The sequence below is a fragment of the Eschrichtius robustus genome, chromosome 12 (genome assembly GCF_028021215.1).
Source record: "Eschrichtius robustus isolate mEscRob2 chromosome 12, mEscRob2.pri, whole genome shotgun sequence".
Lineage (NCBI taxonomy): Eukaryota > Metazoa > Chordata > Mammalia > Artiodactyla > Eschrichtiidae > Eschrichtius > Eschrichtius robustus.
The window spans coordinates 49,802,069-49,827,695 of NC_090835.1; the positions used below are offsets into that span (position 1 = coordinate 49,802,069).

The 25,627-nt window shown below is 36.5% G+C and overlaps 1 protein-coding gene across 3 annotated transcripts in view; it reads right to left on the reverse strand.

Annotated features, from left to right (window-relative positions):
- LRRFIP2 (LRR binding FLII interacting protein 2) overlaps positions 1–25,627 on the reverse strand; it is a 122,405-nt gene that overhangs the window by 56,573 nt on the left and 40,205 nt on the right. The window contains exons 3-13 of one of the 3 annotated variants that reach the window (XM_068559402.1): positions 20,988–21,074; positions 19,706–19,756; positions 13,210–13,266; positions 13,067–13,111; positions 7,672–7,713; positions 6,152–6,217; positions 4,787–4,861; positions 3,433–3,483; positions 3,307–3,351; positions 2,413–2,460; positions 1,907–1,963 (exon numbers count right to left, since the gene is read on the reverse strand). In XM_068559402.1, the coding sequence (XP_068415503.1) occupies positions 1,907–1,963; positions 2,413–2,460; positions 3,307–3,351; positions 3,433–3,483; positions 4,787–4,861; positions 6,152–6,217; positions 7,672–7,713; positions 13,067–13,111; positions 13,210–13,266; positions 19,706–19,756; positions 20,988–21,074 (624 nt within the window). The remainder of the gene's footprint in view (positions 1–1,906; positions 1,964–2,412; positions 2,461–3,306; positions 3,352–3,432; positions 3,484–4,786; positions 4,862–6,151; positions 6,218–7,671; positions 7,714–13,066; positions 13,112–13,209; positions 13,267–19,705; positions 19,757–20,987; positions 21,075–25,627) is intronic. The other 2 variants (XM_068559403.1, XM_068559404.1) reach the window with 2 other exon arrangements.

The following is a 25,627-nucleotide window of genomic DNA, read 5'->3' on the forward strand; positions in this document are numbered from 1 at the left end:
CCATGCTTTTTAAACCTCTAGGCCCTTTGGGGTCCTATCAGGGGTCAATAAATACACTTAATGTTTCAGTTTGGGAGAGAAAATAAAAGAATCTTCTCAAGTGAAATAATATAAGTCAAAGACAGAATTTCCTACCGGCAAGGACACTGAAATGATGATTCTTATTGTCCTTTATTCATTCCTATGCAGCAGGTGGAGATATTTCTAATATCACCACACAGTTTACTTCCTCTTTCACCAGCAGTGGAAGACTCACCTTCAATATATGTAGGTTGCCTCCATTCTGACATCACTAAGAAACCATTCTGGCATCACTGGGATAATACCTCTGAGCCCAACTTGCAAATGAAAGAGCATTTAGCCAGCACACAAGGACAAGCTTCTACACTTGACTGAAAATACTACCATAATTTTGTTTGCAAGGGACCATCACAGTTGGGACACTAAAAATGCTACCAGGCCCAAGAATTGCCAAGTGGAATTTTATTACCCCGTGGGTTAAAAGTAAACTTCCTCCTTATGTGAAAAACATCCCTGTAATAACTTTTTGTTAGCTGTTAGAGTAGAATTCTTGATAAGTGCCACTTGGAAATGGCAGAAGAAATGAGCCAAACATATATGTAGAAGGAAGTCCATATATCTCACCTGTTCCACTCCACAGAGTAACCTATGTTGACCATTAAGAAACTGCTTAATAATTTCTCCAATTTTGACACTGTCAAGAATAACAAGGTGGTTCCTAAAGTCATCATTTGTTATTGAAAATGTTAATTACTAGAGATTTTTGGTGGGTAATATGGCAATATATAGCATAATTTAAATGTAAATACTCTGATTCCCATCATTTCATGATTAGCAATTTACCAAGCAGATCTACTCATACAAGCTCACAAAAATATACTTGCATAAGCATGTTCATTGTACAAGCGTCTGTAGTAGCAAAACTCCGACAACCTAAATGTCCATCAAAACGGGAGCAATTTTTCAAATTTACAGCCCAGGCACTAATGGAATGATCCATTGCCATTAAAAAAAAATGTGCTGACGTAAAACTATCTCCAAGAGGCACTCAGTGGAAACAGTAACGGACATGGTTTACTTTTTAAAATCTTTTAAATGTCAAAAAAAGAATGAAAAAAAAAAGACTGACAAAAAAAATGAAATAAATCTTTATATACTGATTTGAAAAGATACTTTGAGTAAAGAAAACAAGTTGAAGCGCAGTATGTATACAAATCATTTACATACTGTTCAAATAAAGGACACTCATATATACATAAAATATCTCTGAAAGGATATACAAGAACAGAGGTTGCATTTGGGGAATGGATATAGGAGGAAAGGGTCAGAGAACTTTTACTTTGTACTTTCCTTAAGCTAATATTACATTTATAAATTTAAAAAAACGTTTTAATACTCCAGAAAGACTGGGTGATTAGAATTGTCCCAGTTTTCTGTTTTATGTAGCAATTTTTAAAAGCTGACTTATTTGATTTCTTCTCTCACTCCACTGATTGACAGGCTGGTAAGTAAGTGAAATGGTTCAATGTAGGAAGTAGAGATGAAAAGAAGAAAGGAAAAGGATAGGGCAACCAACTCATAGTCTGAATTATCACCACTGAAAAGAGAAGAATTTCCACACAAACGACAGTTACATATAATTTTTTTAAAAATTCTAATGGCACTGGTTCCAGACTCATTTAAGAAATTACGTGCTAAAGTCACATTCATACAGAAACCACCGGTTAGGACAAATTAGTTCTTGAGTTTGTGTACTGAAGGAAAACGATAATACATGCACAATAGAGTGAAACACACCACATCCTCAATATTCTGAATGGTGAGTACAGATTAATGAAACAATCAAAAGTGTCTATAAAGCATGCAAAGAGACTAGACAGCTCACCACAGGACTGCTTCGGGCTGAACTCGTTCTTGATGAGTGAAAACTGTATTCAGATGGCTATAAGGTTTCCAAGAAGAAAGGTTTTACAATAACGATCAGCTCCTTTTCCTGCTGGGAATACATCAGTGCCCCTGGACCTAACTCGCCCCTGGCTCCCAGGTGAAGATAACTGTTCCTCCCCAGCCTGGAACTCCACTTCACTCCCACCCTCACCATCCAGCAGCCCACGGCAGGAGGGAGAAGAAAGGCCCTGAGAAGCGCTGTTCCCAGCCTCTTTCTGAGGAACTAATTGAGCCAGAAAAGAGGCTTCTCTACTTGTATTGCCTTTATACTTTAAGCCACAGTTGCCAGCAGGTGTCTTCTCACAGCTTGGGTGAGAGCCACCATTGGCAAGCTGATGGATCACAGCTTGTAGAGTAATTATAGGTCAGATTAAATGACTCTGTAAGTAAACTGTGCCCACCTACACACCACCCTCCTCACCACCTCCGCCTGGTTAGACTTACAGTTCGAGAACCATAAGGGTTATATAATCCACCATCATACAATGACGCCTAAAGAACAAAGGAAATGCCATTTATCCATTCAGCATCAAAGTTATTTTGAAAATGACATAACTTCTTTGCAGTACCTAGTTCCAAAAAAGTTTTGAAGAATGGCGTTAACGTGTATAGCCTCCCGAGGTGGTAACACTCATTTACGTATGCATAAATTCCCGCGTCAGCCTCGTTAAAACTTCAAACTCACACTTCATTTAAAAAGCACCACTGGTTACAGCACTGCCTTTCATCATCATGTTATGAAATTAGGAGAACATTTACGACTTTATTCTCTCAAAAGAGGAAATAGAACAGAAAAGAAAGTGAGGTACAGAAAGCATTTTGCCCACTGTTACAATAAAATTAAGTACAAAGCCTCAGGTTCCCAGTCCACTAGAACAGGCCACAAGACAACAAACAACAGCTTGAAAGCAACCAATTCCAACTCGCACATTACACAGAGCTACTGTTTTGTGTTTCTAGTCAGCTGGCTCCATTAGAGCCTAGTACTAACATGGCCAAGGCCACAGCTGTTCCCCCCCAAAATATGACACCCCATGCATGGGCAGCCATCTCACAAAAGTATGCAAGTGTAGTGCAACCCATGCAAGTCTACCTCCTCTACAGGAAGCCAATTCTAAGCAAGGGCCTACCAACAGCCAGCAGTATCTACCGCTATGATATGCTCCTTTTTGCTCGCCAAAAGTTTTGTATTTTAAGCACAGGCAGCACAGTCTGCAGTACACACAGCATTAAAGCCATGTGTCCTTGACTATTCTGGAGGAAAGATGGCAAGCCAGAGTCAGCACCATGGCAATGGCCCCACCAGGAGTACACACGTTGGAAGAGGAAAATACACACCAGACTGGCACTTCTCAGAAGACCAGAATTTGCAGTAGGGGAGGCCTATGGAGAAAGCACATGATTTAACCCAAAGAAAAGCAACTGGTAGCTATGAAGGCGCCATATTCCTCAGGAAGTACTAACCCTGTAGCTCTTAGATGTTGCCAGAGGGTCACTGTATAGGGAAGAAGACTGCTAAGAAACAAAACAAAACAAGCAAAAAAAAAAAAAAAAAAAAAAAGGAAAAAAGAAAGGGAGAATCAGCCTCACCATCATGCGAGTAGAAGACATATTTATTTTATACTCCATAATTCATTAGTAATTCTTGAGTGTTTAAGGCAGTTAAGTGACGCACAATGTGAGAAAAACTTAATCATTAGAAATCTCTTTGAATACCAATTTTAAGGGATAAGAAAGAAAAACACTTGGAATAGTTTTCTATAAATGGGTAAGTCCTATTGGTCTTTGAACATTAGTGTTAGGAGATGGGATGGGCACCTAAGAAAATACTCAGGAAAAGAGGGCCATGGCACAGGGAGCGTGGCAAACAGTTTCCACATCCCAGGCCCCAGCAGCTCCTGCGACATCTAATGGGCTTATCCTGATTATTGGGGAACCAGGTAAATGAGCTCTGAGTTATTGCTATAAACACTCTCCCAAATAGATTAGAAAACGTGTATTTCACAACAAGCCATGGACCAAGTGCCTTAGTTTAATTAGATAAATTGTACTGGTCACAATGAATCCACACACTAACAAAGCACAGCATTTTTAAAAAAGGAATTAAATCTTTTTCCTGATGTCATCTCAAGACACAATTTTCAGGTTTTTTTCACCAAGCTCAATCAGACATGGAAAAATAAGATACATAAATATCTAAGTTATGTTTTGACAAGTGAATTATTTCAAATGTACTATGTGCCATATATTTAAATATGTGTTTTAAACGTATGATGTGCCAAATGCCTTGAAAAAACAAGAGATTCTAACATTAAATATAATTACATTCTTCTCATCCCACGTACAGTTTAAATTTTCACATGTATGTTTTTAATAAAAGGGCATACACTGTGATATGTACTGATGCCTACAACTTATTTTGAAATGCATCCCCCCCAAAAAGATGGACTGATGGATGGATAGAGGGACAGCTGGACAGATAATTACATGATAAAAGAAATATAGTAAAATATCAATTGTAGAATCTGAGTGGTAGGTACGCAGGTGGTTACTATACAATTCTTTAAACTTTTTTTGTATGTTAAATATTTTTCATTAAAAAAACTGGAAAAAAATGGTACTCATTTTAAACATGGTGATTCAATAGTTCCCATTATTTAAAGATACACTCACACAGACTATGTGAATCCAGTTACCACAAACTAGTATATACACAGCCATTCACAGATGAGTTCTAACTAGTCAAAATGCAAAACAGGGGATTAGAAATGTGTTAAAGTTGGATAAAACACAAGAAGCCAAAAAACTTGTGACAAACCCTAGTATAGTAGGCAGAGGTGGGTTTGCTATGTCTAAGACTGCTATAGTTTCTCTGGTCAAAGTAGAGGCCACTCTGCAAAAAACAAAATTAAACACATTTTTCTTAGGTTAAATGCTGTTAACCTAAAAACACAGAGGCAAAATTGGATACTGCTAAACCCCTTCTCCTCCAAAACAATGATTTTAAAGCATTGAATCATATTAGGTAAAAGTGAAAATAACAACTATTTCAGGTCTCTCAAAAAAGATTAATATTAAAGGTTAACTATTTTCAAACCAAGTCATTGCTAATTTTTTTTCTTTTTTTACTTTAAAAACAAGAGTATAAACCCTCAGACAAAATGGAATGGAAATAATAAATGATTTATTCTCATGTCATACTTAGGAATGTCCTTGAAAAACCCGGGATGAATGAATAATTACCACTTTTATAATCTATTTGGCAATGCCACAGAAATCATTAAGTTTATTTTTTTCAAAACTCCTGGCCCTGCCCGAGGCACCAGGACTCACCTCTCCCCAGAGCTCCCAACGCTGCCCCCCACCAGGGCGTCTCACTAATGTCCTCTCCATTTCATTCTCTCCCCCTTCCTCATTTCTACCAGCCAAAGCCTCCCAACCCTCTCTCCACCCCACCAATGGTCAGAGCCCTGCCCATGGGAACCCTGAGTTAGCAGGGAGCTTAGGACTGTACTTCCTCTGGCACTGCTGTAAGCAACCTGACAGGAAAGAGGTGTTCCTAGCACCCCAAATGGGCATTCTAGACATTTTTTCCTCCACAGAAACGTTTAGCAAGGTCGGCTGGAATGGAGAGCACTATTAGTTCCATAGTTTAATTACATTATTGGTTGAAGAGTCTTCTGGAAGACAGCATGGGAACTCTGCCATTGCGTACTTTATTGTTTCTACCAGAAAATCAATTTCAAGTTCCCAAAATTATAAAATCTATAAAAACAATCATTCAGAATGAAACCTATATGTGACTTTGGTACTACTTATAATACCACAACTAAATCAATTCAAATTTCTAAAATAGGTATACGAATCTCACTAAGCCTATTCTTAAGGTATAGTCCTCCAAAGGACAGTTCATAAATGAAAATACATTGTTAATGAAATTCGTGGGACACTTTCCTAACGCTAGCCACTAGGGTTAGATATATTAACCTGACATTAAATCTTGTAAATGAAAACAAAATTATTTTTAAATAAGTTCTGATAAGTCATGTTTCAGTATATTATCAAGTTTCAATAATGCCTTAAGAGCACACCAACGCAGTCATAATTCTTAACTTCCGTAAAAGTAATCAGTGAATTTTACAGCCACACAAAATACTGTGATATGAGGCACAACAGAACTAACCAGTGGGTCTTTATGAGAACCAGAAGATCTCTTCTTCATTCCATCAGAGTGACTGTAAGAATGATTCTGGAAGTAAATATTGAATACAAGGATCATATAGTGAAGTTTAAAAATAATTTAATAAAATTCATCTTAAAATCATACACAGAAAGATCCACCTGAGACAGAGTAGTCTACATGCACTCTATTTCCCACCTGTTAGTAAATGATTCACTGCCCTTGACTGGCTAAGACACACAGCCTCTCTACACACCTGCATTCCCCCTCACCTCCCCTGTGCCATCCAGCTCAGTGTCTAGTCAACTAAAAACTTAATTAGGACTCAGAGCCAGGCAGGATATTTGTGGGGACCCTCACCCCACACCTCATTTGAGTCCCTGCCCATGGGACTATCTTCTTTAAAAAGGTATGAGTGACAAGAGAGTCCACTTCCTTCCACAGTCCTCCTTACCTAAAGGCCAAAAAGCAATCCTATGCATCAATCAAAACAAGATTGAGAACAGAAAACATAACATTGTACTGCCCAAGACGGTCCTCTTAACCCGTTAGTGGTCCCACAGCATGTGCTGCTCAGAGGAAAGCAGCCAACATGGTATGGGTTGTCTCGAGTAGCAGCAGCAGCATTAGACAATAATCGACATCTGAGTGCTTTGAAGATAGCTCTGTCTCAACACATAACTTCTCCTAGGAGTACAGAGCCAAGTGTATGTGAGGGGATAGAGGACAGCAATACTACTGAACAGGTCAACTGGTAGACAAGAAGTCCAATCTAGGTATGCACCGTTGGTCTGTTAATGAGGAGGTGCAGCTAGAAGGGTCCTAGCTAACAGTCTGCTCTATGCAAATCATCTGAGACATGCACAGCTAGATCCTGAATCAGTAATTATACACTCATTTTTCTTTTTAGAATATGCATATCTTTCCTTTTATACATTACCCTGAACATTTAAGAGCTGCTGATATAGTCTAGCAACTCAGGCAATCTATTGACATATTAACCCAAGAAAAACATGCGATAACTAAACTTCCTTGGACAAAATGACATACCATAAAAAAACCAAATCAAGCAAAAAATGAGTGGACATAACTGATGCTTCAGGTGTCATCTGTCACTGCTGGATGCTTTCACACCTGTTGGCTTGTGACACAGAACATGAAACACAGTAGGGCCTGTGCTACTGTAGTTCAGTACGTATCAAAACACTGCTGGAAACATGTCTTCCAGGGCAATGAGTATGTGTCAGCTGGGTGGCTCATTATTTTAACAAAAGATACTACTACCAATCTTAGTCTGAATAGGGAAGCAAATAATTTTTATCTGATCCTGATATTCTAAAAGACAAAGTTATTCAAGTGCTAAATTATGCCACAATTGCACAACACTAGATTTTGCTTTGTTAGTCATACATTTCCCTCAAACATCGTAACAAACCTATAAAAAAGTCATAATCTATGATCAGCATCATCAGGTGTTTATAAAGTAAAACTCTACATTTAACATAAAGTTATGCACTACATACTAATGATGAAAGTCTTGACGATCTATCCTTGAAAGCATCATACTGGATTTCAGGAAAAGGTGAAAGTTGGTTGTATTTCCAAAATCAGAAATATAAAGAGGGGAAAAAGTAACATTCATAAAGTTATTAAAAATCCAGCACTATTTTAAAAGCCTAAAATTATTAAACACAAAGGCTGTGACATTTGAGTTAAAGAATATTCTTCCCCCTCATTCTTTCCTAGTATAGGTTATTGCTAAACAATACGTACAGGAAAAACTGCATGTTCTCTTTCAAAAACAGAATTTATAATCAGTAATGGTGAGATGATTCGTCCCAGTATACTATAGCACAAAACACCCAAGGAAGCCTTTAAACGCAGGAAGTAAGCATTCTGAAGTCAAAAGATGTTTTACTTTTTCTTATTGTGTCTGTCACCATCGTTTTCCATCATTTGAAACACGGCAAAAGCAAGGCATGGAGAGGCAATGAAGCATGATCACATAACTAGTATAATAAAGCTTACAAAAAAAACAAAAACAAAAAGCAAACAAACAAAAAAACAATTGCAGCATCAAAAGGGGGAGAGTTCCCTTGTATCTCCTTGCGCACACACCTGAAAAACTTCCTTCCTCAAGAACTTTCCCTATGGAGAACAGTGAACAAAACTAGAAACTTGGCCAGAGTAAAGTGTGGATTACATACATTTATGACAAGACCAGAAAAACCACATTTCACGTAGGGTCTTTACAAAAATAATATGTGTAACACCACATTTCAAATCCAAGAAACTGAATTAAATAGTAACTAACTACTCAGATTTGTGGTTTCCTAACTTTATTTTTTAAGCATTCTAGCTCAGACTTTTTTAAGCAATCTGACCCAAAAGAGCAATGTATAAAACAATAAAACAATGCATAAAACAAAAGCAATAAACAAGTTCCTCAGGTAGTTTGGTAAAAATATCTTTTTTTTTTTTTTAACATCTAAAATATCTTTCTTTTGCAACTTTTATACCCATTTAGGATTCTAGGGAACACTATTCAAAAACCTGATCTAAAGTAATGTTTTCCTAAGTGTGGACTGCAACTCATTAGTAGTTCATAAAATCAATTTATGGGTTCAACCAGCATTAAAAAAAAATAAAATAGAAGAGAAAATACTAGAGTGTATGATGTACAGTAAGAGTAAATATTATTTTGTGAAACTTCTGTTTCTATAATATTTTTTATATACTTATATACATACAAACACACAGGCATATGTCTGTATATGTATACTGGATTATGGTGTAAAATGTATTCCTTTTATAGAGGTCGCAATTTTAAAAAGCTTAAAATACACTAGAAGATCAAATTATATAGTGTAGTTCTAACAAAGCATTAAAATAATAGTTCAGACAGAACAAAGGCCCTCCCTTCATGCCCAATGAGATGGTCATTTACAAAAGATACTGCAGAAACCCCCCAAAATATACTTCATAAGTATAAGGCTAAGTGGTATAATTTTACCACCAGTGTAAATTCAGTGAAAATGATACTGCAATAAATACTAGAAAATGCTGGAGCAAAATATCTGCATTTGCATGCTTTTTTATATTATCTTGAAAACAGAATATAAAGAGTGTTATTACATGTGTAAAAAAAAATCTTGTTTATCCAGAATTTTCTAAAATGCCTAAGGGTGTGCATTTGGTGGTAAGTGATGTGTAATGGTAAAATGTCGCTGTGGTGAATAACATTTCACTGAAAATAAAGTTCCTTCTCTATGGAAGTTTCACTTAACATCTTTTCTCAGTTAACAAAATATCTTTTTTGTTTAAAAAAAAAACCCCATGTATTACTCAAGTCACACATTCTTGCATATAAACTATTCCATTCTCCCAACCAGATAAGTTCATTGAAGGGATCAATCATGTCTTAGTTCTTCTCATCCTCTCTGTTAACACCAATGGCCTTTTGCAAAAGCTTAAGATTTAACAAGTTGAATGAAATTGACCTATTTTGATTTTCCTTTTCCAAAATACAATGCAGAGCTCATACAGTTTAATTTAATTTATTTATTTATTTGGCCATGCTGCACCGCTTGTGGGATCTTAGTTCCCCAACCAGGGATTGAACCCAGGTCCTGGCATTGGAAGAGCGGAGTCCTAACCACTGGACCGCCAGGGAATTCCCTCAGATAGTTTTAAAAATTGCTGAATCTGGTAGGAAAATCCATAACTTGGACACCCCAATTGCCACTAGAACAACTGAGTAAACAAAAAGAATCCTCCAATACGTGCCAGTTGGTATTTATGTTATTTAAAAACAAATGATTCATCAAAAGAGGGAGAACTGAAAATATTAAGGGCTCTAGTTAAATAAAATGTTTCCAAACTTGCTATTATAATCTATCCAAAAACGTTTTTTTTTTAACACTCAGAAAAAGTTACCTCTAAGTTTTCATTTGGAAATAAAATTTTTAAAAAGTACACAAAACAGGTTGTAGAAACAAAGTTCAGCAAGTGTTCATTTCTGTTAGAATGGACCTATTACTCAAGCCCCCAGGACTCTGTGAGTCAACAGTGAACGCACAATACTAACACGGCACATTTCTCTGGGCTACACACCATGATGTCTTTCCTTTTGGGTGTACTGGCTCTGCTCCAATGTGTCCCCATTACGTCCTTCGATGGGTTCTTCCATGGAATTAAACAGTGTAGGAGTAAATGACAAAACACAAATTGCAAGCATATTAAAATTAACTTCATTAAAATTATACTAAGGCAATTGATATATAAATAGGAACTGATAAAAACAACAGTAAAAATTTCCACCAATTAAAACTGCAATGTATCTCTACCACTCTGATTCAAGATCACCTCATTTTCTAATTTTGGATCTCCTCCTTAGAGTCTTCTTGTATTTCACTGTATAAAGCAGTGACCAAGCACTTTGTAAGATTTTTTTTTTTTTAAGGTAGATGTTTTTTAAAGAAACAGATTGTTTCAATTCTAGACTCAGGGCGTTGATTTAATCTTCCTTCCCCAAACCTACCATTCAGTCTTGAACTATCTTTGCTCTTTCTATTTTTATGGAGAATGTCTATAACACTGTTACCATCTCCAGCCCAAATAGCTTCTGGCAGGACACCTTTCAAGAAAGCAGTACCTGAAAGTTAACTGGACAAAAGGAAAGATCAAAGTCCTAAGAATGTGGCATAAAACCATAAATACATCTGCCTCATATCCAGGTACATATATCTAATGTTCATATATCAAATACAAGGTCCAAAAGCCTTAGACTTTTTAATACACAGCTCATAAGTTTAAAAAGAAAACTGGCAGAGAAATACCAAACCCCCCCAAATAATATAGCAAATCCCGATAAAATTTAGGTCAGTGTTTTAAACCATCACAATTATTTTTACAGAGAACAAAAGTTGTCTACATATTCAGTTTAATGTAGATGGTAAAGTTACTTTAAAAAGCCAATAATCTGACGAAAACTTAGAACTCCCAATATTATCTAGCTAAGAGAAAAAAGAAAAAAAATCTTATCTCAATTACATTTCTTTTAAACTATGTTATTAGTGAGCTTTCATTTCAAATCAGACATTTCCAGGAAAGTCTAAATATTTTAAATGTGCTAAATGTACACTCACACACAGTAAAGTTCCAAAGTCTCCTCTACAGTGTAAAATTTTTTTATTAATCTTTAAGTTTGCATACTGATTTTTTTAATTAGGAGCTTAACTCTTTTTCCCATAACAGCAAATTTTCCTAATTACCATAATGAAATAAAATACTGTGAGAGTTCAAGTTATATCTTAAATTTATTTAATGATATAATTTCCATGAAATGAAAATAAACCTCATTACTTTATAGACACCCTGGATAAACAATTCCTTATTTATTTAATTGCAGATTTCTTTTTTTGTTTGTTTGCAGATGTTTTAAAGGCCCCTAAATTAGGTTGAACTTGGAAGGTTTTAGCATTAGGTTAAACTAATATATAATCAAGTTTTCCATACAAATTTACAAATAACCAGCTTGATAAAAACTGTGTGAAACTTCACACTATGAACATTACAATGAAAAGTAAAGGGAAAACTCATATGTTTTTTTAAAAAGAGGAAAGATGGGATTATTTTCAAAGCCCTTAAGGCTCAACTTTTAAGCTTCTGTTGACTAACTCCCTGTGAGAAAAAAAACAATATCTCCAGGGAGAAGCATGACAAGTTTTTCTTAAAGTATTTCTCGGCAAGATCAGCTTGGTGCTTTGTAACCACCTAGAGGGGTGGGAGAGGGAGGTGGGAGGGAGATGCAAGAGGGAGGAGATAAGGGGATATATGTATATGTATAGCTGATTCACTTTGTTATAAAGCAGAAACTAACACACCATTGTAAAGCAATTATACTCCAATAAAGATGTTAAAAAACAAAACAAAAACAAAAGTATTTCCCCTGCAAAATCATTCTTAAACTACTGGTTAGATTTCTGTAAAGGCTTTTTAATATTCTTATAAATCTAAATTTTTATAATTAACCAAAATACTTACGATTCAAGAATTAGTTTACTAACTTATTCTAAAAAGACAGTAGGTTACATTCACCAATAAGAAATATAACCAGAGCAAAAGACTATTTAAGAATACAAACACATCAATAATTAGTATACCAGAACACACTCAGTTTAATACAGTGTATTTTTATACATTATACAAGATAGGAAGAAAACTAGACCTGGGGAGAATTAACAAATATAGACCTTAGAAAGAAAGATAATTTTACTGATGAAAAATCTAGATGTAAGTACATATACAATATTATCAATGTGTAAATTAAAAAAGCATTGCTCTAAGGTTTAAAGCACAATTCTTTAAGAAGAGAGTCAGTTTCCTGGCACAATATGCAAGCCTTTGATGAGCGATTTCTCATTTATCTTGATTTACAATGATGTACGCTAAAAACTTGAGACAAACTACAAAATGTTAATCAAAATGTTGAAGCATGATAATTTCTATAAGTGTGATAAGACAGGCATTTTTAAAATCAGAAGCTCAATTTTCCCACTGAATAAAACTATAATTAGTCACCCAAGCCCCAAAATAATAAATTTTATTTAATAAATTGTCATTTAAAAAAATATGAAAGTAGGAAAAATCTGAAAGTTAGAAGCATGCCGATGTTATTCTATAAAATTAACCTTATTATTTTGTGATGGTTTTCCAAAATCAAAGGTCCTTTTATAGAAAAAGTGAATATATATGTTAATAGATGAAAATATTCATGATTTTAGAACTGATTTACTTATAGCAATAATTTGAAAGCATCATTTTTCCAATGAAATAGCTTTGCCAATATTTCTGTGTTTTAAAAAAAGGCAAAGGGATAGCTTTGCTATGGGGGTGTAAACAACTTAAAATACCAACCCTGTGACTGCCAAGACTTCGAATGGACAAGGCATCCTCAACTCCCTGATAAAAATAAAAACAAACATAGTAAAGGTGTGTGAGTGACTATGGCAAGTTGATGAGGAAAAGTATTAGAGGCAAGTTTGTAGGTTATTACAAACCAGAGAAGGACGATGATGACTGGACCGGTGGGAATACCTGGCCCTTTCCGACTCATCCTGGGAAAGGAGAAAGTACATGGAGAGTTAATCACTCAGCGGAGGGCTGTCCGTCAGAACAGCTGAGCACAGCAGCACCTTCCCCACAGCAGGCGGAACGGACAGCTCAGCCTCAAAAGCTGAGTTTGGGGCAGCCATGTCCCTCAGTTGGAAAGAAAGTAGAAATAATCTTGACAATGTTTTTATTTGAACAAGTGTGTGTGTATCTATCTATCTATCTATCTATCTATCTATCTATCTATCTATCTACGGATAGATAGATACATCTGACCACTTGTAGAATGTACTCTATATATGACCAAGGGAGTTCAATATACCAAGATAAAAATAAGCAAGTATACTTAAACAGAAATTGAGGTCAGCATTAAAAACAGACTTTGATCTATTTTTTCATTATGATGTTTACCCAAGGCAGGAAGAAATGTTTATTTTATTACAGATGTGGTTTAAGGTGGCAATGTGTTGCTTTAAAAAGATTTGGGTTATAATTTTGTGCTCATTGCAAAAAAATTTTTTTCTCTTTCTTTTACCACTCTAACTGGAAAAGAAAAGAACAACTAAATGAAATAGCCCCTGACTGTGTGTTGTTAATATGAAAAACTACTTAAAATTAGAAAAAATCAAATAAATATTTCAGAATTGATAAAGTTACCTCAAAAGTTATGCCTTATGAAGATTGTTAAAAAAAAAAAACTGACCAAAAAAAAACCAACCTCCGAACAGTTGACTAATTAAATGTAATTCTAAACTTTTCCATATTCAGCTATTAGCACTGGAGCATTAAGTACAGAGTCGTGAAATTAAATGACTAGTCCCTAGAACCTAATCACGTGTTAAGAAACTTCTGATCAGAATTTCAAAGTCCCAAGTGTTAAAGTAATTTGCATTGACTAAGAATCTACACAAAACTGTCCAACTGAGTTCATAGCTAATCAACACCACTTTTTCCAAAATGCATCAATACTTCAACACCCCATGACGATACAGCACGATCATCATGCAGGCAGAGCAGACGGCTATGCCTGACCATTCATCTCAAATCCAGAAACAGTAATTCAACTGAAACACCACAATTTAATGTTTTATTTTGGTCATGATCTTTGAATACAAGTCCAAAAAACTCTTGGTTGTCATGTGCTGTGCACATTGATGCATTTGATCAAATCTGTTCAGAAGTCTGTTTATAAGCACCAGTATGATTCAATGATTCAATATCCAATATGGTGTTCTGATCTTTAGGAATTCATCACCGATTCACATTTTTGTTATGTAATAGACACATGTAGTCTGTAAGGAGCCAAGCAAGTTTCTTCCCTTTCTTTGACTATCAGGTGGGATACCACAAAAGTTTGGGGGGCATGTGTGTTAGCCCAGCAGAGTAGGTACAGCTTATTAAGTGGTAACCAGTTCTAGGCTAGTTAGCTTGGTTAGTATAAAAAGCCTTGTGCTACACAGGCAAGTTAATTCTACATGCCCCCTCCCAGTATTATTTGGCGTACTAGGGTGACATACATGGTTTAATGCTCAATCTTTATTCCATCCTTTCTTTTCATTCCACCTACTACACAAGAGCACTTTTAAAAAACCCGCCTCTACACATGAAAAGATACTCAACATCATTAATTATTAGAGAAATGCAAATCGAAACCACAATGAGGTATCACCGCACACCAGTCAGAATGGCCATCATCAAAAAATCTAGAAACAATAAATGCTGGAGAGGGTGTGGAGGAAAGGGAACACTCTTGCACTGTTGGTGCCAATGTAAATTGATATAGCCACTATGGAGAACAGTATGGAAGTTCCTTAAAAAACTAAAAATAGAATTACCACATGACCCAGCAATCCCACTACTGGGCACATACCCTGAGAAAACCATAATTCAAAAGGACACATGTACCACAATGTTCACTGCAACACTATTTACAATAGCCAGGACATGGAAGCAACCTAAATGTCCATTGACAGATGAATGGATAAAGATGTGGTACATATATACAATGGAATATTACTCAGCCATAAAAAGGAAAGAAACTGGGTCATTTGTAGAGATGTGGATGGACCTAGAGTCTGTCATGCAGAGTGAAGTAAGCCAGAAAGAGAAAAACAAATATCGTACATTAATGCATATATATGCAATCTAGAAAAATCGTACAGATGAACTTATTTGCAGGGCAGGAATAGAGACGCAGACGTAGAGAACGGACATGTGGACACAGTGGGGGAAGGGGAGGGTGGGATGAATTGGGAGATTAGGTTTGACATAAATAAACTACCATGTGTAAAACAGATAGTTAGTGGGAAGCTGCTGTATAGCTCAGGGAGCTCAGCTTGGTGCTCTGCGACAACCTAGATGGATGGGATGGGTGGGGGAAGGGGGAGAGGGAGGTCCAAGAGGGAGGGGATATAGGTATACATATAACTGATTCACTTCATTGTACAGCAGAAACTAACACAACATTGTAAAGCAATTTTACTCCAACAAAAAATTAATTAATTAATTAAAAAGAAATTTAAAACCTGCCTCTAAAGAGCACAGCCCATTAAAGATGCAGCAGACAGATGAATTCATATTTATTCTTAATTATACTTATTATAAAAATAATCCTAAATAACAATACCTTATTAAGTATTGATATACCCCTAGATTTACACAGCTTTCTTTTTAGCCCCAATTGAAAAAAAATGGCCTAAAAATAGAGTTCAGAAGAACTACAGAATAAAATGTAAACCCATACAGGCTGGTTAATTAATTTATTTATTTATTTATTTATTTATTTTTTTTTTTAAATAATTCTTTATTTTATTTATTTATTTTTGGCTGTGCTGGGTCTTCGTTTCTGTGCGAGGGCTTTCTCCAGTTGCGGCAAGCGGGGGCCACTCTTCATCGCGGTGCGCGGGCCTCTCACTGTCGCGGCCTCTCTTGTTGCGGAGCACAGGCTCCAGACGCGCAAGCTCAGTAGTTGTGGCTCACGGGCTTAGTTGCTCCGCGGCATGTGGGATCTTCCCAGACCAGGGCTCGAACCCGTGTCCCCTGCATTGGCAGGCAGATTCTCAACCACTGCGCCATCAGGGAAGCCCCCCAGGCTGGTTAATTTAAACTGAGAGAATACAGTTTATTCCATAGTCATAAACGACCCCTTAAACAACCACTATCCAACAGAACTTTCTGTGACAATGGAAATGTTCTATGTTTGTGCTGTCTAGTGTGGTAGCCGGTAGCCACTAGCCACATGTGGCTACTGAGCACTTGAACTGCTAGAAGTGCAACTGAGGAACGAAACTTTTTATTTTAATCAATTTAAGTCCAAATCTAATTATCCACACATGGCTAGTGGCAACCATACAAACAGTAAGGGAAGCTCAAAGCAAATTTTTATTATACCAAAAAAGACTCAAAGCACATATTTTACTAAGAGTCTGCCATGGAGCACCACTCTTCTACAGAAAGGCAGGTATTCAGGTAGTCTTAAATTACTCCCTCTACCTGGAATACTTTTGCACGGTGGCAAATAGGAAGAAACAGAAGGAAATACTTGTATAAAAGAAAAGACCCTAGCACCAACTCTAGAATTATTTTTAAGAGCTAGAGGATTCTTAAAGATCATCTAGTCTGATCCCTTCATTTTACAGTACAAAAAACCCTGCAGCACAAAAAGATTAGGAACCAACAAAGTCAGAAAGCTGGGATCAGCATTCACATCTTCTGACTCACCAGACCATTGAAACTACAGCGGCTAAATCCAGACTGATTACATAGAAAGAACATGAAGAAAATGGCAAGGTATCCCGGTTTTTACTCAGAGCTTTCTCCTCCTCTGGAATACAAAAAAAGAAGAAAAAAAAGCTTCCTTTCCCAGGTATTTCTGGAGTAGTATTAAAACTGCCAATTGGCTTTTCTTGAATTACTAGCATCAGAAAGCTAATAGAAAAAATTTCAGCAAACTGTGTTCTCAGGTACCAATTACAAGGCATAGTATCCCTCTCTTCCACGTCAGGAAAACAACATTTTCATTGCCCTGGGAGTCTCCTTATTAGTTTAAAGGATCCAAAGCTGAACGAACAGGACAATGCCTTAAAAGACAGATGTTTATCTGTTAAAGCTTTCTGGAAAATTATGTTTTGATACATTTAAGTTAAATTAATGGAAATAAAACATATTCTGTTTTTAAAAGTTCACTTGGAGTGAGGATGAAGTGGTTTTATTTAAAAAAAAAAAAAAAAAAAAAAAAAGCCCACAGCCCTGTGAATACACCTGGCCATCTTCTCTGACAACAAATACTTAATTCAAGCCTGCAGCCATTCCCTCAGTTTTAAATTAGGAAACTTCAGAAACTGCATTTACTCTTTCAGGTCACCAACATGCCACTGCTTCAGACATCCAGTTTACAAACAGAAGCACTGGCTAACCTAAGACCAATTGGAAGCCCGGAAAGATATAGGCCCTTTTCTTCTTGGTCCTTCTACCTCCCACTCCATGATTAGCACATGGGGCACCCTCTCATCCCTTCGAATTCTGGGTCTGTCACAACGAAGCAAGTTGTTTACTTCACCAATCCTTTATCACCTATCTATAAAATGGAGATAGTGTACCTATCTTATAATGGGGAATGAACACATATACAAAAAGCATGAGCACAGTGTTGGCACACAGATATGCACTCAACGACAGCTTCATTCCTGAGCCTCACGCCCTTGGGTTCCCTATTCTCATCCCAACAGCCTACCCCCAGACAAAAAAGTAATAAAATTAGGAGAAATTTTAATATAGGAAGATTCTTCCTTCTAATAACTGACAATCCAATTGTTTGTATATACATTATTTATTTCATTATAAATTTATTAGTAATTTATATTTTATATTGTGACTATCACATGCCAACTTCTACTATAAGCTCATAGACAGAAAGCAGCCAGAGAGACAAGGATAAGATAAGAAGTGAGAGGAAAAATCAGTTTTAAAGCAGTAAAAGCCAAGTGTCAGAAGGGGTTGGAGTGTTATTCCCATCTGAAACTAAACCCCACCTTCCCTGCATGTCCAAATCCTACCTATTACTGAAGACTTGGGTTAGTTGCCACCTGCATTTTAAGCCTCTAACCCCCTTCCATGAAAATCTAGCACGTTCACTGCCTGACCTGCACACCTTTCACAGAGATAAAAAATATGTTTATCTTCATGGCCTTTAAACATAGGAATCAAATATTAAACTTTTAACTTAGGCTTTTCTTCTTATTTAATGTTTTGGTCTGCCCTAAGACATTAAAATCTTAGGCAATTTAATTTGAGAACTATTATACATAATTAAAAGAAGAAATTAATATTTCCATTTTTGTAAGTAAAACCGATTTCTTATATTCACACCAAACATTTTTTAAGACATCATCAGTAATATTAAGCCAGTTACATGCAGAAGACACTTTAAATAAAAATAATTAAGCTAGCTTTAGTAACAAGAAAGGACAGGTTCCACTCCAAAATAACAGACACATACATGAGGAGTCGCTTAATTTTAAGCAACTAAACATCTTTTTTCTCTCTTTTCTAAAATATCACAATGAGAAGTATGATAAAGTTTTCAATGTGTAGGTCAATACAGTCATAAATATTTTCATTCTGGTTATACCTCAGAATGCTATTCTAGAAGGGATTTGTTTATGAAAAGTTGCTTGTTCAGCAACAATTAGATAGCGGTTCTTAACCTCTGAGGATCACAGACTCCTTTGAGAATCTGATGATAAAAATGCCTGTGGGCATTTCACATGAAAACATACATATACTCAAATCCTTGCCTGAGATTTTAAGGCTTCATGCCCCATCCCCCACGCCTATTCACATACCAAGCTAAGAACCCCTGCAATAGGAGGCAGCTGGGAGACTTACCAACACTGAAAAAAGTTCAAATTTAGGAATGACTCACAGTAACTAATACTCTACTGGTTGCAATTTGCTCTTGTAGCTAACAAATTTGGGAGTGATGGTAAAACAAAAAATAAAAGTAATTTTCAGAGGAGATGAAAGAATGACTTGGGTCATCCCTCAATGAAAACCCTGCTGACTTAGTTTTTTTTAAAAAAGAGAGAAAGGAAGAAGGGAACAGGGAAGGAGAGGCGGGGTGCAGTGAGGTGGAAGGAATGAGAGGGGTAGAGCGACAAATCTGAGGGACAGAAGAACAAACCCATAGAAAGAAAACACATTCATCTACTCAATCTTTCTTGGTCAGGAGCATTCATGAGATGAGTGTGAGGCTGTAACTACAACAGAAATGGCTGGACTCCAAGCACACACTTGGTCCACTATAGGCAGAAGAGACACTCTCTGACCTTTAGGTTGAAACATGCCAAACACTCCTACTTGGCAAACGATTAGTCAATGTTTTACTTTGAGACTGCATATTTCAGCAACTGATCACAACATGCAGGGCAGGCAATCCTGGCCTACCAGCCACTTCTGAATCTGTCCCCATTTCCGATGAAAGGAATGATAAGAGTACTACAAATGCAAAAGTTTCATAAACTAAAGCATCCAACATACTGCGTTCTATGAAAAGTCTTAAATTAATCACATACATTTGCCCTGAACAGCAATGATTGTTAATTTAAAGTTGTTACACATTCAAAATACAGAACATACTAAGAAAAATATGCTCAATAATAGAGATATATGGTCCTCTGTAGTTTAGAGAACTATAAATAAAACTTATACTTAATAACTGTATCCTTATAATTTTAGGAGTATAAAAGACAATACATTGTCACATTTTCATTTCAAGCCAAGAATTGCATTCATATTTGAAGCTATGAGGTTAAAAAGTTTAGCAATATATTAACTGCTTTTGGTTTTGTTTTTGAGCTGTGACAATATGTACTCTATACACATCTCTTTAACACATTAACAGAAGATCCACCACCAACTTCAAAATAAAGTGTTTAATACTGCCCTGCAGGTTTTCTGCCCCCCTTCGTACTAATACAACATCAGAAATATTTTTTATGGGAATTTTTGGAGCTAGGTCAATGTCAGAAGGAAAGAGTAAAAAAGAGTATTTGTTTCATTTTAAAGCAACCCAATTTCTATATGCCTACTTAGAAAAAAAATTTTTTTTGCTTTTCTTTCCGATAATTAAAACATATTGAAATGTATTAACTATAGAAAAGCATAAGAACATAAAACCAATCATAATTCCACCATAGATAAACCAAAGTATTGGTAGTAATCACTTCTTTCCAGTAGTTTTTGACCTATATACAGATACTAGTTTTTGTAACACAAAACTGGAGTCCCACCCGTCTACAGTTGTGCTTTTTTTTTCATTTTCTTAGATGAATATTTTCCTCTATTATTAAATATGCTTACAAACTGTAAGGTTGTGTCATTTCACAGAGTTTTACTATGTAGATATCGTAACATAATTAATCAAAATTCTAGGACATTTAGGACCATAGTAAATAACTTTGTCATCGCTAAGCCTACTTTAGCTATTACAAGCACTTATTACACAATAATAACTTATAACGAGTAAGAGCTATGTATGTGTTTGCTGTTATGATTTAAAACAAATATTGCATTTAACTTGCTGACATAAATGTCTTGTTAAAATATATACATCAGGTTATTCTATTCCCAGTGTTTCAGAAGGAACCAGATTTACTTCAGACGGAAACTAGCCAAGTATTGATATTTTTGAGACCGACACTAAATCAGGGTTATCCACCCAAATTACCTCTTTTTGTTGCCGTTCCAGTTCTCTCATGCGGATATCTCTTGCTTCTGCTCGGGCAGCCCGTTTTGCTGCCAGTCTTGCCTCTGCCTGAAAAGTAATATAAAGATTCAGCTTTATTTAAAAACCACCACTACCAGCACCACACCTGTAAGTCAGCTTGGAGGACAAGGAGCCAATGGGACATTACTTCCCAAAGAGGGTGGGGGACAAGATGTGGTCCACCAGCAGCCTGACTTCTTCCATCAACATCTCGCCCGTACTCACTTCTTTTTCTAGTCCCAGAGTCTCTCCTGAAATCTGGGCCTTTACCGTCAACTGCTTGCCTTGATTACACATTCAAAACATTTCACACAATTCATTATATGTTTCTCCACACTTGGTTTTTCCAGAATTTTCTTCCCCAGCAATTCAATCATACAGATTAGAAACTGCAGGGCCAGCCTCTGCTTCACTTTGGACCTTGCCAGTATTCGCTCTCCAAGTCCTGTCAATTCTCGACCACTGAGTTTCTCTCCAACGCATCTCAGGTTTCTTTATGCTCACTGTTCCTGCTTGTTTCAGGAACTCTTCCTCTCTCTCTCTCTTTCCATTGAGATATAATTCACACACCATCAAATCCACCACTTAAAAACATACAATTCAGTGGGTTTTCAAGTACATTCACAAAGTTGCACAATTATCACTACTATCTAATTCCAGGATACTTTCATCACCCCAAAAGGAAAACCTGTACCCATTAGTCGTCACTCCCCGTTACCCAACCCCAGACCCTAGCAACCACTAATCTACTTTCTGTCTCTATGAATCTGCCTCTTCTGGACAGAGCATATAAATGAAATCATACAGTAGGAACTCTTTATCTCTTGCTTGGATACTGCAGCAGTCTCCAAATCCATCTACCTAACTCCAGATTCTGCCCTTCAATTCATCCTCTATGTGGTTACATGATTGCCAGTCTGCCTTTGTTTCTGATCATGTCAATCATTCTGCTGTGTAAAATACTCCAGTGGCTCCCCATTACTCATGGTTAAAGCAAAAATTCCATAGACTAGCACAAAGAGAAGACAGGAGACGAAAAGCAAAAGCAGAGATTAAGGTTTCTCCCAGTCATCTCTCCACCTTATTTCCCATTACGTGCCCCACCTGCGCCAGTTGCATCCGCCTCCCTCCACTCCTGGACTCTCTCTACTGTGCTGGGAGGTTAAGCCTCTCTTCACAGACTGCTGGCAGGAGGTATTCTCCCTCCTCTCTTCTTCAGCTACCGTGCTACCTTCTATGAAGGGTTCCCCCAGTCCCTCTTTCACAGAGTAATACCCTATGGACATGTGCCTATTGTGGCTTATTACACTGTATTAAACGTACTACATGGTATTATACAGTATTAAAATTACATACTTCTATCACCCCACAACTTTCATGTCTCAGTGCCTGCTAAATAAACAAGAGATTTTCAGGTCATGGGCCAAAGTATCAAGGAAATGAGCCAACGAAACAGCTTGATGCACCACATGAAACAAGCTTAAAGGGAAGGAAGCATGCAGGAAGGAGCAATTAGTTTTGCCTGGCAAGGTCACATCAGGCTTCTAAGAAGAGGAGACAGTTTAATGGTTACTACTTATTCAACTATCCCAATTTTGGCAATTTCCTAGTCTGTTTAACTGACCTTTAAGTAGCAAAAACCCTGCAAAGTGAACTGCAATCTGCCAACCACAAGCTCTCACACTGTCATCACCAGAGCAATCAGTGTTCTCACATGAATTTTACATTGGCCTCTATCATTAAAAAACCTACATTCCCCACCTTCTTTACCCCTCTATGAATGGTCACCATTTTCTTACCAGAGTTTGTATTTTATAGAAAAAGACTTCAAGGCTAAGTTATGCTTCAGCAGATAACAAATACGTTTTAAAATTACAAAGTATCATTTTTCTGGGAAAAATTTTCAAACCTCTCTTTTTTTAATTTAAGAAAGCCACAGCAATGTGTAGGAATTTTCATTTACACTTATATTAGCTTTGCACTTGTAGCTTCCCTTAGAAATTTATTGAGAATGCCAATTTCATCCTCCTGAGATCTGTGGCCAATTCTGCACAATCTATTCTAAAATGGGACTTCTCTCACCAAACCTAAATTATAGGTAATTGAAATCTATTCTCTAATACAACTTCTTGCACAACAAAAGGACCTACTGTATAGCACAAGGAACTCTACTCAATATTCTGTAATAACCTATATGGGAAAAGAATCTGAAAAAGAATGGATATATGTATAATATATGTATAACTGAATCACTTAGCTGTACACCTGAAACTAACACAACACTGTAAATCAACTATACTGCAAAATAAAAAATTAAATTTAAAAATTAAAAAAAAGGAAGGGACCTAACTGCTGTATAACAGAAAGAACATGGGCTTCAGAGCCAGAAAAACATCCTTCTCTTTGTTACTTAGCCAACTTTATGCAAAACTCAGATATTACCTCCCTTGGAGCTGGTATTAAATAAGGCAAGCTTTAAAAAGGTAAAGAAGATTTAAAATTACTTTATCTGTTTTTTTTCTGTACATTGCTTCCACGTGCCTGACAGGAGGAGTAGCAAGGAGCTAATGGTGATTCCAATCTGGTAAGACAAGACGTGTACTCTATTCTTATACTGACATATTTTGAAATAGTCAAATTATAGGTACACAAAGCATACTTCTAAGTACCAACACTAGCACTTTCCCCTCAGAATACTATTGCGTAAAAGAGCTACTGCAAATTCGTTTTAACCCACCCTCACAGATATAAAATAAAAAAGATAAAAAACTAAAGGACCACAAGGATTTAACGGAGTTCAAAACAAAGTTGGTTAAAAAAAAATAAACATAGAATCACCACTTGATCCAATAATTCCACTTCTGGGTACATACAACAAAGAATTGAAAGTAGAGACCCAAACAGATATTTGTACACCAATGGTCATAGCAGCATTACCCATAATAGCCAAAAGGTGGAAACAACCCAAACGTCCATCAGCAGATGAATGGACAAACAAAATGTGTTATGTACATACAACGAAATATTATGTAGCCTTTAAAAGGCTACATAATAATAATAATTTAATAATACATTTTGACACATGCTACAACATGGATGAATTCTGAACACATTTTTTTAAAAATTAAATTTTATTGGAGGACTTCCCTGGTGGCGCGGTGGTTAAGAATCTGCCTGCCAATACAGGGGACACAGGTTCGAGCCCTGGTCCACGAAGATCCCACATGCCACGGAGCAACTAAGCCTGTGTGCCACAACTACTAAGCCTGGGCTCTAGAGCTTGCGAGCCACAACTACTGAGCCTGCATGCCACAACTACTGAAGCCCGCATGCCTAGAGCCCGTGCTCCGCCACAAGAGAAGCCCACCGCAATGAGAAGCCCGTGCACCACAACGAAGAGTAGCCCCAGCTCGCCACAACTAGAGAAAGCCCGCGCACAGCAACGAAGGCCCAACACAGCCATAAATAAACAAACAAACAAATAAATAAATAAAATATATGAGGAAGTTGAGTCTTAAAAAAAAAGTTTTATTGGAGTATAGTTGTTTTACAATGTTGTTGAAGACATTATTAAGTGAAATAAGCCAGACACAAAAGGACAAACATTAAATGATTCTGCTTATCTCAAGGATCTAAAATAGTCAAATACCATGGAGATAGAAAGTAGAACAGTGGTTTCCAGGGGCTGGGGGGGACAAGGGAATGGGGAGTTATTATTTAATGGGTACAGAGTTTCAGTAAGGATGATGAAAAAGTTCTGAAGATGGATAGTTGTGATGACTGCACAGCAATCTAAATGTACTTAATGCCACTGAACTGTATACTTAAAGATGATTAAAATGATAAATTTTATGTTACGTTTATTTTACCTCAAAAAAAAAGGTTAGTTAGCTTAAAAGTTAGCATAAGACATGAATGAAATCAGAAGTATTCAGGAGCCTAAATCATTTAAGTATTTGTATGGTCTTTAGGCTGACATGACCCAAACTTTTAAATAAAGTTAATGGGAAAATTCAGGAACTGGAAATTCAGGTTCAGAAGTTACCTGTGAAATCCAGTAAGCACTGGACCAGGTTTCTAAACATTATTCTGATCATTATGCTTTCAAATATTAGGCACATAAAAGCTGATTAAAGGAAATAATATGTAATTGGATAGGTATAGGAATTTATTCTTCCTAGAGCAGTGAAAATGAAAACACAAAAAATAAAGATATTATTTGGATAGAATTAAATCTATTTCTCACTAAATGCTTGGGGCAAGTGGAAAAACAAAATGACAGCAAAAATCATGGGCCTTGATCACCCCTGGAATAAACGCTTTAGATTGTGTTAAATCATAAACCTGCTAAATTGGTTGAATGTTCACTTTATCACTCAACTAATAACTAGGAACCATACAATGGAAAACATGAGGACTAAACATGTACTGTGGTTTCAGTGCTTCTACATTAGGGACTTTTCCTCTACCATCAGAATTTTGTATTATGTTGTTTGGGGATGTAAAAAAAGAAAAATACATGAGATGCAATAAAAAGACAAATAAGGCTGACCCTTGAACAACATGGGTTTGAATTGTATGGGTCCACTTATACACGGATT